Below are 12,309 nucleotides of genomic sequence, written 5' to 3'. Positions count from 1 at the left end.
GACTTAGGGACTCCATTAAAAATATTAATTATTTTAATATCTCCCAAACTGTTTAGAATCTGCCCAAACCCTTTCTGGGTATTGGAGATCTCATGTGCCTTAGCCTCTCCACCAATTTTTGTGGCTAGAGCACATCCGATGCTACCCCAAATCAACAGTTTTTGCAGTAAATTAGGATCTAGAAATGCCGGATGCACCTCCAAGGGTCCTGTACTAAATTCTTTTCCTGCATCAACCAGGTTGGGGTGTGTTTTGGAAAAACTGATATGCACCCTATAATTTTTTTTCATTTTTAGATAAAAACCATTCAGTGTAAAAAAATGAAAAATAAAGGGTGGTCAGCAGTAAATATACCTTTCTTATCAACAAATAAAATAAACCATATGATCTGCAGTTTTCTTGTGGATCCTGAGTTTTGCGTATAGGCTGCTGAAATATGCTTATCGTCGGCTGTTTTTAAGGGTAGGCCGTAAATTTTTATTCTCTAGTGGTGTCATTTTACTGTTTTGAGGTGGATGTTGATGAGCACACAGGTGTCTTGGGGATATATCATTAGAACATGGAAGGAAAACAGTTGAAACATTGTGGAAGGTGAAATGGACTAAAAGTTCATCTGAAACCACGGCTTTTATGAAGGAGAATGAGAATTCAATTGTGAGATTATTGAGGTGTACTTCTAGTTCTGCTTCTGAGAATGCACCTGCTATTGGTTTTATAGTTTGGTTATAGTTAGACAATTTCAACCTGGATGATGAATAGGGTAGGGAGTCTGATGACCATTGCAAATGTTTTGGAGCTCAATGTTTGCAATTCAAGCTTGATGAAATATGAATTTTGAATATTGTAATTGAATTTTAAGTCCTACCTGGTTGCAATTGTATCATTTTTAAATCTGTGTAACTATTTATATTCATAATTTGAATACTTTCTTTTAAAACATGCATTTTTTCACGCTTTTATTGTAAGACTTGGAAATCACTATATTACACACAATATCTTCACCCTGCCCTTGGAAACCTGGAAACCTAGTTAGGAGCTCGCAAAAAGGTAATTGCTGCAATGGAAGTGACCTAGCAAATTGGATTTTACTAGTTGCTGCGGAATTAGGTCACAGCTCCCAACTGCATGCGGCATGGAGTTACTAAAATATTGAAGTAGATATGATATGAAAATAATTGCTTACAACACAAAAGGAAAACAACTGTGCTTATAATATATATAAATCAGGAAGCTATATGTCTCAAAGAAATCTGAAAGATTACATCCCAAAGTGCCTTTGCTTGTACAAATATGTATCGAGGTGTTTGAAGTTATTTTATATTTGAGGGAAAATAATGAATATGTTTTTGGGCAAAGTTCATGCTAATTTAAGAAACAGGTTAGGTAGGCTTAGATCTGATGCTTCCTAGAGCATTATTCTCATTTTATGGAGTATTGAGATTCTAAATTAGGCTGTGGGAAGAAAGTGCATTTCATGACTTTTGAAGGACACTAACCTATCCCGCAATCTGTTGAACCTTGATTAGAAAATCCAAGGCTTTAGACTCTATCAAATGTTTTATTTCGTCTTGGACATGGACTATAGACTCTAGAGTAGAACTCTTTCCATGTGCATTGGACAATTATCTTTGAAACAAATTCTGATGTATTTGAACTCTGGCTTGCAGGTTCAGGATCTGATATATCACGTAGAACTGGCAAAAGGTGCTTACATGAAAGATGCTGCAGGTCTGGCACGTAACAGCATGCTTCGAGAAAGTAATGTTTTGAAGTTTGTAAGCAATTCAAATGTGATGCGGCCTGGATATTATATTGGAGTTGACATTCGCAATAAGTTGGTAGTACTTGGTATCCGTGGAACACACACAGTCCATGACATTGTTACTGATATGGTTTCTCTGAGCAACCAGGAAGTCTCTTTTGATGGATTTAAAGTTCATTTTGGGACAGTTGAAGCTGCACGTTGGTTTTTTTGCCATGAGCTGGAGACCTTAAGGAAGTGCCTAGAAATTCACAAGGTGAGTCTTGGTCAAAGTTTAAATGAAGGTTGTGTTCACTATTGTTGAATTGCATCATCTTTCATGATGGGGTGTTTCTTTGTAAATTCTGGTTTTTTAGAAATCAGCCTTTAATATGGACTACAATATTTACAATGCAAGGGCTGCTAGTTAGTTATCCTCTGAAAACATGTCATTTCTCATGCTTTAGGTATCTTATCATCTGTTGTAGTTGAGTCCCCAACATGATTACAGGGTTTTGGATTAAGATTGGTAGGGCATTCACTTGGAGGAGCTGCAGCAGCATTGCTAGCAATAATGCTTAGGAAAAGATCAGAAAAAGAGCTAGGTTTTAGTCCTGATATTGTATCTGCTGTTGGAATTGCAACTCCACCTTGTACCTCAAAAAAACTTGCAGAAGATTGTCTTGACTTTGTCACCACAGTGGTGTTGCAGGTATGTGATAACCTGTGATTCATATTTTTGAATATTAATTGAAGAGTTATTGTTTTATCTAAAATGGAATTACCTCAAATGTTAACCTGCTTCTCTTTCTTCCAGGATGATGCTATCCCAAGGATGTGTGGGGCGTCATTAGCGAGGTTACGAAATGAAATACTTCTTACTGATTGGTACGAAGATTTCAGCACTTTTGTTCAAACCATTTCTCTTGTTTACTTGTTTCTGAATCTCAATTGGTGGTTTTTTATGATCAACATATACTATTTCATTCTCTCCCTTCATATCCTCCAATTTCTTTCATTACATATTCAAACTTTATTCGTAACTGTTTCCACTTTTCTGCTCTATGTGTAGTATTATTATCTCTTTATTTCTCTCTTTGCACATGGATGTAGGGGTGTAGATGTCAAATGTTGTGTTAGAGAGAATTTACATCTTAGTTTATGGATAGCAAAGCTACTAGATCCAATGCTGTAACCACACCAAATCTGCATTCTCATTTGCTGCTAGGATACTTGGATAATTTTGGGATCCTTTTGTTGACAAATGTAACTAGTGTTGGTCTTCATAATTGTACTTGAGTCAAGATGTAATATATTTGTCAAAAGAAATTTTTATTATTATTAAATTGACTTATTAAAGCATGGGTTTCATGCTTGGGTCAATGGTCATAGGTCAAGCCTTCATTTTGGGCTTCTAGGAATTTTCTGTTGTGTCAAAGGCAAAGTTTGATGTAAGAAACCCTTCTTGGGAACATGATAGAAAAATATTTGAGTGTCAAATTAAAGTCCTACCTCTCCTCCATCAAGTCAGCCTTGGTCTCCTTGCAAGTTGACCTCAAAATCAATTCTCTGCAAGTCGGCTCATCAAATTACTTATGTTGACTCCATACTACAGACAGGAACAACTATATATACCCATATGAACTCGACCCAAATGACAAGCACAGAAGTTTGGACATATTGCAGAGGACAGCGAAGTTAGATGATGCGGATTATCTATAGGATCAAGGGCCGAGATACTATGTTATTGCAGGCCGGAATGTGACAAGATTGCAGGACTGAAATATGGCATGAAGTACAGAACTAAATGTTAAGTTTAGGCATGTTCTATGCTAGAGCAATTTATTTCAATTTTCACAGTTAGCTCAATATCTTTTCTAGGTTAGCAATCACATCAGCATTAAAGTAAACTGCAGATAGAACATAAATATAAATCGCAGAAGACAAGCCAAGACAAGAGGACATGAGATGTGGCGCTAGCCAGGGACAAACCCCAATGTGGGGAACCCTTCGTTAATTCTTCTTATATGATTTTCAATAGTTCAACAGAGAGAGAGAGATAGATAGTACATTTACAACAGAAGTCAACACTTTGACTTAATAGATAAGAGCATAGATCATCTCTAAGAAGATGATACATGAGATTAGTTGAAGACGTGCTGCTTCAATCAATGTTTTTAAAACCGGAACTGGTGACCGGACCGGTCCAACTAATGAACCGGTTTACCAACCGGAACCGGTCTAGCCGGCACTGGTTTGGTCTAGACGAACCGGTTTTAAAAAAATACATTAAATAATTAATTTTAATGAAACAAAACTATTTTTAAGATGTAAAACCATGATTCCAAGCCAATAGAGACAAAATATGCAAAGTTTGCTCATTAATATACCATGTAAAGGTGAATATATCAAAATGGCACCGAGTACAATACATATCATCGAAAAAATAGCAAAATACATAAGAAATGAGGCTCTAAATGGCCTATAAAGTCCAAAAACAATGTTGCAAGCTATGAGGCCATTGACCTACTACAAGTCTACAGTGTACACATGATCAATCATCAAGTTCATCACCACTACTAGACACAGGATCATCATCAGGAGCTACATAGACATCATCTAGTTCAGAGTCTGAGGATGCCTCAGCCTGATCTGCAACCTCAGTATCAATGCCACCAATGACAATAGAAGTGGACCTAATGGAAGCACGAGTTTGTCGACCTGCATGACTAGTGCCTTCCATTGGTTCTTTGCCTTTCCTTGATGCCGCTATTGATCCTAGTTCTGATGCCACCACATAATCTGCATCATCCCCCGCTAAAGCCATGTCGATATCAAAATCAGCCTCAAACACAGGTTCTTCAGTCTCCTCCACCCATTCTGATGTTGGATCAATATCGTCCCACACAATGGCATCTAGATCAGGAGTTTTGCTCATCATTTGGAGCTCCGATTGCATTTATTGTTTAGCCCCAAACCATGAAATCCTGAAAACCATTAAGTCTGCTGAATTTTGAGTGAAATCTAAAATTCTAGTTTCTCCATATGAAATCCAATGAGGTCGAAACCACTCTCAAACATCTTGAGTCATTTCATGGTAATGTTAAAAATTTAAGTAAAAGGATGAAAATACTTTAAGAATTTAACATTACCATTAATTGCTAACATTGTTAGGGTTGAAACACCCTTAGTTTCCCCCCAAAACCCCTGAAACAAAGTGAAAAATATGATTTCTTAATTTTACGGTGGGCGTGCCAAAAACCGGCCGGTTTAGGATGGAACTGGCCGGTTTGATACAAACCGGCCAGTTCCGTCCTAAACCGGCCGGTTTGATACAAACCGGCCAGTTCCGTCCTAAACCGGCCGGTTTGATACAAACCGGCCAGTTCCGTCCTAAACCGGCCGATTTTCACCGGTTAGGGCTGAAAAAAGGTGAAATGCCCTATCAAACCGGGTTTTTTGGCCGGTTCGGATCGACAGCCTTGCTAACCGGCCGGTTTGACTGGTAACCGGTTTTTGAAAACGGTTTTTAAAACACTGGCTTCAATTGATTCTCCAAGGTGACTCCTTCACCTATCATTGCGCTGCATCTCGTCATCATGTTGCACTTTGCCGTGCTGCACCACGCTGCACCCATCATCACTATGCTGCATGTCATCATGCTTCATCAATCATGACTGTACCCATCACTGTACTGCATCATGTGCCATTGCTGCACCATGTTGCCATACTGTCCTATGTGCTTGCTTGTTGTACCTTGCATGCTTGCTGTCCCTTGCATGCTTGCTGTACTATTGCTTGCTTCGTGTACTTGCTGCACCAAGTACCATACTGCTGTCCCATTATTGTTTTGTCTCATCATATGGTTGTCCCAACATCTTACAACTGTCCCTTTGATCATTGCAACATTATATCATTGCTGTCCCATCATCTTGCAGCTGTCCCTTTGATCAATGTGGAAAAAGTCGAAGTCGGGATTAATTCGGCAAGGGTCCAAAAGTTGAAAAACTCGGCAAAGTCGGGAGTTTTTCGAAAAAGTCGGCAAAAAGTCGGCAAAATTAAAAAAATACAAAAATATTCATTTTTAAAAAAATCCGGACTTTTTCAATAAAATCCCGACTTTTTCAATAAAATCCCGATTTTTTCAATAAAATCCCGATTTTTTCAAAGAAAAAAAAATCATTAAAGAAACTACCACGATTTTTTGGAAAAAGTCACGATTTAATCCAGACTTTTTCGATTTAATCCCGATTTTTTCGTTTCTTAAAAAGTCGGCAAAAAATCGGCCGATTTAATCCTTTTCTTGAAAAAATCGCGTTTTGGGGAATAAATCCCGATTTTATCGGGACTTTTTCCACACTGCCTTTGATCATTGCAGCATTATATCATTGTTGTCCCATCATCTTACAGCTGTCCCTTGAATATTGCAACACTATATCATTGCTGTCCCATCATCTTGCAGCTGTCCCTTTGATCATTGCAGCATTATATCATTGTTGTCCCATCATCTTACAGTTGTCCCTTGAATATTGCAGCACTATATGATTGCTGTGCCAACATCTTACAACTGCCCCTTGAATATTGCAACACTATATCATTGCTGTCCCAAAAACAAGCTACTGCTCCAGCAATTAACTCGACCTCCATTGAGGAACTCAGGCCTCCTCCACGCTGTCTTAGAGCCTCCCTCTCTTGCTGCGGTTAGGGAAATCCATAGACTGCGTTAAGGTTCTAGGGCATCCATTTAGGGTAGAGGCTCCTTTCTAGGCTGTGTTGAGGGCTTACATCGCTGCCCTTCTTAACTACGTATACCTCTTCATAGGTTATGTTAGGGCTTCTCCATAGGGCATCATTAGGGCCTCTCCATAGGGCAACATTAGGGCTTTTCCATAGGGCAGTGTTAGGGCTTCTCCATAGGGCAGCGTTAGGGCTTCTCCATAGGGCTGTGTATAGGGCAACGTAGGGCTTCTCTTTTAGACCAGCAATTAGATCTCTCCTTGTTGCGTTATGTAGGCTTCCTTTACTGCGTTAAAATCTCCTCCATGATAGCGTTAGGATCTAGGGCATCCTCTAGGGCAGCGTATCCTCTTTAGATCTCTCCTCCCACCAAAACCCAAAGACAAGTGGAGAGGAAGAGATCACCAAGAGGATGTGTGTACAAATGACTTTCAAGGCACCTCTATTTATACTAAAACGTTGAGCACAAGTGGGGTTTATTTGGTTGCTGGCCGACCTTGACGAATTGTCCCATAACACAAATAAATTCATATCTCCATGAATACTTATCGGAATCGGATGATCTTTAGATCAATCCTACACCTGATCCAAGAAAAATATCAGTTACCATTAATAAGATGACCCACATGGAGTTTGGCCCTAGTTGCCAATTTTAACCCTAAAGGATAACAAGACTACAGAGATTCTATCTATTACAGGGATGAGACTCCTTGAAGATACTACAGGACCGAAACTTGGACTCATATGTGACAGGACTCCTGTGTGACTACAGTACAGTGGTTCCATATGATGAGTGGGCTAAGACTTCATATAACTACCAGGTTAATATCACTACTACTGCAGGACCGAAGTATAAGAAAACCAAGAAGAACTACTTGTCATTAGCATATAAAGAAATGAACTAATAGATGTGTGCTGGGTTGACTTGATGGATGGAAGGTTTTTCTTGGTCTAGCTGTCAAGAGTCTTGGTTGTGTCATTGTGATTTGAATCTATTGAAGGAAGAGTTCTTGACTAGTTTTCCCCTACCTAGGGTTTTTCCATGGCTGTGTTCCTATATCTTGTGTTCCCTTTCTTTGTGATCTTCATGGATTGGCATTAGTCTAAATGATAATAACATAACAAATTGAAAGAAGACATAACTAGTAAAAAATGTTGAGAAATCAATGCTAGTAGGATTAGGGTTAGATTTCTCTTTCTTGATAATTACTTGTGAATTATGTTGGCTTCTTTTACTTATTTGTTATATTATCTTTCATCAAACAATTACCAAATTATGTGTGCTTGAAGATCGCAAAAACACAAGACACAAGATGTAGGCACTCTGCCAGGGCAAAACCCTTATCTAGGGGAAAACCCAGTCAAAAATCTCTTGCTTCAATAGTTTTCCTTGAGACTCTTCAACCTAGACAAAGACCTCCTCCACACCAAGCCAACCTCTCCTTCTTCAATCCAACCTTTTACCTAGCAGCAACAACACTTTGACCCTAGAAACTTCGACTTGGCAACATCTGGCATCAGCGGCAACTTCGACTTTGACCAGGAGACTTCGATCTCCTAAACCAGCCCACACAAGAAAGAGAGACACACACCAAAACTTGAAAAAGCCCTTTTTGCCTACAAAACAAAAAACCACACAACCCAACACGGACATGCAAAAAAAGCCAAACCTTATGGCCTGAAGTTAGCTTTCGCTGGAAACTAAATATTTTCCTCAATGTTTTTGATTTTCCAAGATCACACTAAGGCGCATTGGAAAAGAGCATATGCATGAGAAAAATCCTTCGTTTCTGTTTCTGATTTGCCCAGATCGCACAAAGTCGCGGGGCAAAGAGCATACGCAGAAATGAAAGGTATAGATCCGGTAATAAAAAACAGAGATATAAATAAACCAAAATAAACATAGAGATAAATAACTAAAATTGCGAATAAAGGTTGTATACCTCCAGATCTTAAAAATACGTAGCTAGGGCTACCATAAACCTTTTTGCGTGAAACAAAAGGGGTTCCTCACTGGAACAGATGCTTCTAACACAATAGAGCAGTCCTCTCAGCCCAAAAGCGGTCTGAAACAGTAGATCTAGGAAACGATAGTCGGATGCAGTTGTGTCGGCTTCGGATTTGGATCACCAACGGATGCAACCCTCAAATAGCTCTGATACCATGTAGGAATTTACAAGGCAAGTTCCTTAGATAGAACACCAAAGGACACCACTCACAAACAGATCATAGATCAGTACACCAATATTCTTGACGTGGTTAAAACCCTAAAAGAGGGAAACAATCCACGACCTGAGCCAATGCGGCCACTTCAGGCAATTTATTAATGTAAAAGAAGGAAAATTTACAGAAGCTTCTCTCATGAACGGTCACCTTACAAATGACCTTCCATGCTCTTTAAATAGAGATCATGGACCAATCGGGCTTTAAGCCATGGATCAAGTGTCGGTAATATCGAAGAGAGAATGAACTATCGGATCACTTCATGTCTAGAACATATCGTGACCACCAGATTGTAAGTTATAAAAGCACATAGTAAAAAAACACACTTTACCTAACTCTACACTAGACCAAGTTATACTTAATTATTTCCCATGTGTCGGAATATTGTAATAGAGTTCTATTTGAGTAGAGTCCCAAAATTCCTCCTCTAAAGGAATTCGCTTGATGCCCTAGCTAGTCTTCCTAGGGAGAGGGGCCAAAATTTTTGGGAAGAGAAAAGAAGGGGAAAAGAAGGAATGATCACCATGCTTCATGGAGGAGTGGCTAGTTCCCTGGGCTATGGAGTCTAAGATGTTTCAAAAATTTCCAAAACCGTCTTCAAGGAGGCTAACGAATGATGCAATCAATCTTTAACTTTTACCCACCCAAGATTTATGAAGTTTCATGGAAGAAAAGAAAAATCTTTTCCACTAGGAACATTCATCAGTTCTCCTACAATATTAATGTATGCAATTGCCAACCAAATAGCTTTCCAAAATAATTTGCAACAATTCCATGCATTAGACATTGTCCCAAGAAAAATACTCAACAAAAAGCACTTACAAGATGACAAATTGATATATTCATTCATAGATCATGCAGTAGCTCCAAGAAAGATCGAAATTATAGCTTCCAAAGATATCGAAATGCATCAAAGAGTCTCCACTAGCATCCAAGAGAAAAAGTGTGAAATTCTTTTCAAGAGAAAGATCCAAGTGATGATGAGGCTCTCTCACAATGAGCGCAAGTTCTATTTATATGAGACCTTTAGAGGTTGAATTCCTATTCTAAAGCCCCTAACATTATTTTAATGTGCAAAAATAAGGCCTTGGTGACAAGGCCACCAAGTAGCTTCAAAAATTATGAATAAACCATCCCACAGTAGGCTGAAATGATGATGTCATGATGAAGTGAGGCTGTTGGAAGGCCACATTGAGTCCTCTAAGTGCCAAAATGAGAGAGAGGGCTCCATAAATGATGCATAGGGGGATGGCCCCTTAATGTCCATGTAAGTCATCATGTGGTGCTCCAAAGTGGCCCTGGGGCACAAATACTTGTCTTATGGGTTTCCTGGTAAAAGATAAGTCTGTAGCCTGCTCCAAATGAGGTCACTGATGATGGTGCTTGCCCTTCCATGTCTCAAGGGTGAGGCAAACCTCCTCTGGGCCTTAGATCAACTGCCAAACCATGTGTATATTGCTAAACTGACTGGGGCAATGATGGTCCTAGTGCATCATCTCGTGAATTATGCAAGGTAATGAACAAGCTGTTGAAGGCGCTGAGGGTGTGCATGAGATGAAATGATGCTCTATCACTTGATGGAGTCCCATGGCTCTCAACACATCCCCTACAAGTGTCAATATGATCCTCTGGTGGGATTGGGCCCTAGTTAAGTTGCCCAACCCATGATGAAGCCACTTGCCAATTATATATAAGATCCAATGCGTCTCCGAATCTCCTCACCATCGAGGACAATAATCCATTAGTGCATCTAAGTGAACCAAGCTTGTTAAACAAGGGCACAAATGAAACTTCATAATGGGCTTCCCTTCCAAATTTGGGGCTTTGAGCTTGTAATAATGTTACCTGTGTAGGTAGGAGTGGCTAATAAACAACCCTATAGGTGTTCCCAGCTCCTAAAGGGAAAGACATGTCCAAGGTACATCCTTCAGGTGATAGGGGTGTTAAGAAATCAAGAGGATGAATTCTCTTATACTTTATAATTGCTTCTGATGTATTTTTACTTTTTTTTTGATTATTAGCTTCTTCACTTATTATTATGTTGTTCTTATCATCAAACAACTACCAAAAACATGAAGATCAATAGTACACAAGAACACAGGATGTAGGCTACAAGTCAGGGCCAAAACCTCTCCTCTTGAGAGGAAGACCCACAAATCTCTTCTCGTCTTATAGATTCTTCAAATGACGAATTCCAAGACCTTTAGACCAAGACCAATACCCTTCCAAGACCAAGCCATACCTTCTTGATGATGTGTTTCTTCTATCCAAGTCAAATCCAATCAAATCTCTTCCAGCTGCACAATTTCAACCCCTAACTACAACATTTCGACCTCCATTATAGGTTTGAAATTTTGAGCCCTCGCAACAGTTGTTGCTTCCACACGTGTGAGCGAAATTAGGGCTTCCAAGGCTTCCTTGCTCCTTTGCTTGGGTTGCTTCTCTTTCTAGGGCTAGAAGGTGACCTAAAAGTTCTTTCTTCGACCACCTTTCTGCAACTTGACAACTTTGACCTTGTAGCTAAAAACCCTAGCCTTATCTTCGCACGTGTGAGAGAAAGAGAGAGAGAATTAACCCACAAACTTCGTCCTTCTTCCTTCTTTCCTTCTTCGCATGCCTTTCTTTTGCCTCTTCTTCACTTGGATGATGAGGAATGTGTGAGTGTCCATAGGAGGTTGAGTTCTCTCCTATATATAGGCTTTCAAGGAGGCAAACATGCCCTAATGAGGCCAACTTCTTAGCTGCCAAGCCGACTTGGTCTTGGAGGGGTATTTTGACACTTTAAATACAAAAAATAGTTATTTTGACTCGTTACAATATGCCTAATGGGGTCTTCTTCATATGCCAATGACTATTGATTTCTTGACTCTATGACAAACCCTAAAAGCAGTCAATGGGTGTTTGAAATCCATGCTACAAAAAATAACAATAATATTTTTTCTTTCTTTTTACAATATACAAGAATCAATAGTACATTTCATATTTATGAAGACTGAATCCAGTTACATATTTTAATAAGGGGTCATGTGAATAATGATGAGGTGGATAGGGACACAGGTGTCTTAAGGCCAAATGCCATGGGTTCAAGGGTGGCAATATTGAGGGATGTCCACATACTTGTGTCTATAGATGTAGGAGGGAGCAATCATGGTACATGAGTTACCTCGGCCTTTATTTTTCCACCCTTCTTCATTTCCTTTTCTTGATTTTTCTATATTATACTACTCGATGCTCCAGGAGATGAGAGCATGTTGCGTATGATATAAGTAGTGATTACCCCCTTAAGGTGCGACAATTCATCGCCCACCAAGGGTTGGGAGTCAGGACGTGCATGGGTTCCTTAATGATGCGGCGGGGGAGGGGCACCAATGGGGCCCTATGAACTAGGGTGATGGCCATAATGATGGGATAGAGCTCATGTTTAGCTTTTTCCCACATTCTAATACAATCTCCTAGCCATCTTTTGCATTTTATAATATTATTTTTATTTCATTTGTGGCCATGATATGCTTTTATCTTTCTTGTTTTAGTTGCATCAACCTTTGGGGCAACATTTCGAGGCCCAACCACAAACATGTGGACAAGGAGAGGGGGAGTACAAGAGCCTT

The 12,309-nt window shown here is 39.4% G+C and overlaps 1 protein-coding gene across 3 annotated transcripts in view; it reads left to right on the top strand.

Moving 5' to 3' along the window:
* LOC149148792 (uncharacterized) overlaps positions 1-12,309 on the top strand; it is a 309,870-nt gene that overhangs the window by 189,756 nt on the left and 107,805 nt on the right. For all 3 annotated transcript variants that reach the window (XM_089439852.1, XM_089439850.1, XM_089439851.1), the window contains exons 4-6: positions 1,668-2,018; positions 2,253-2,453; positions 2,559-2,629. In XM_089439852.1, coding sequence (XP_089295978.1) covers positions 1,668-2,018; positions 2,253-2,453; positions 2,559-2,629 — 623 coding nt within the window. The remainder of the gene's footprint in view (positions 1-1,667; positions 2,019-2,252; positions 2,454-2,558; positions 2,630-12,309) is intronic.

The sequence above is a fragment of the Pinus tabuliformis genome, chromosome 9, assembly GCF_031772625.1.
Source record: "Pinus tabuliformis cultivar Carrire ecotype Pingquan chromosome 9, CPIR1, whole genome shotgun sequence".
In the NCBI taxonomy this organism is placed as follows: domain Eukaryota; kingdom Viridiplantae; phylum Streptophyta; class Pinopsida; order Pinales; family Pinaceae; genus Pinus; species Pinus tabuliformis.
Note: the sequence above shows the minus strand (reverse complement) of the source record. Positions and strands in the feature narration are given on the sequence as shown.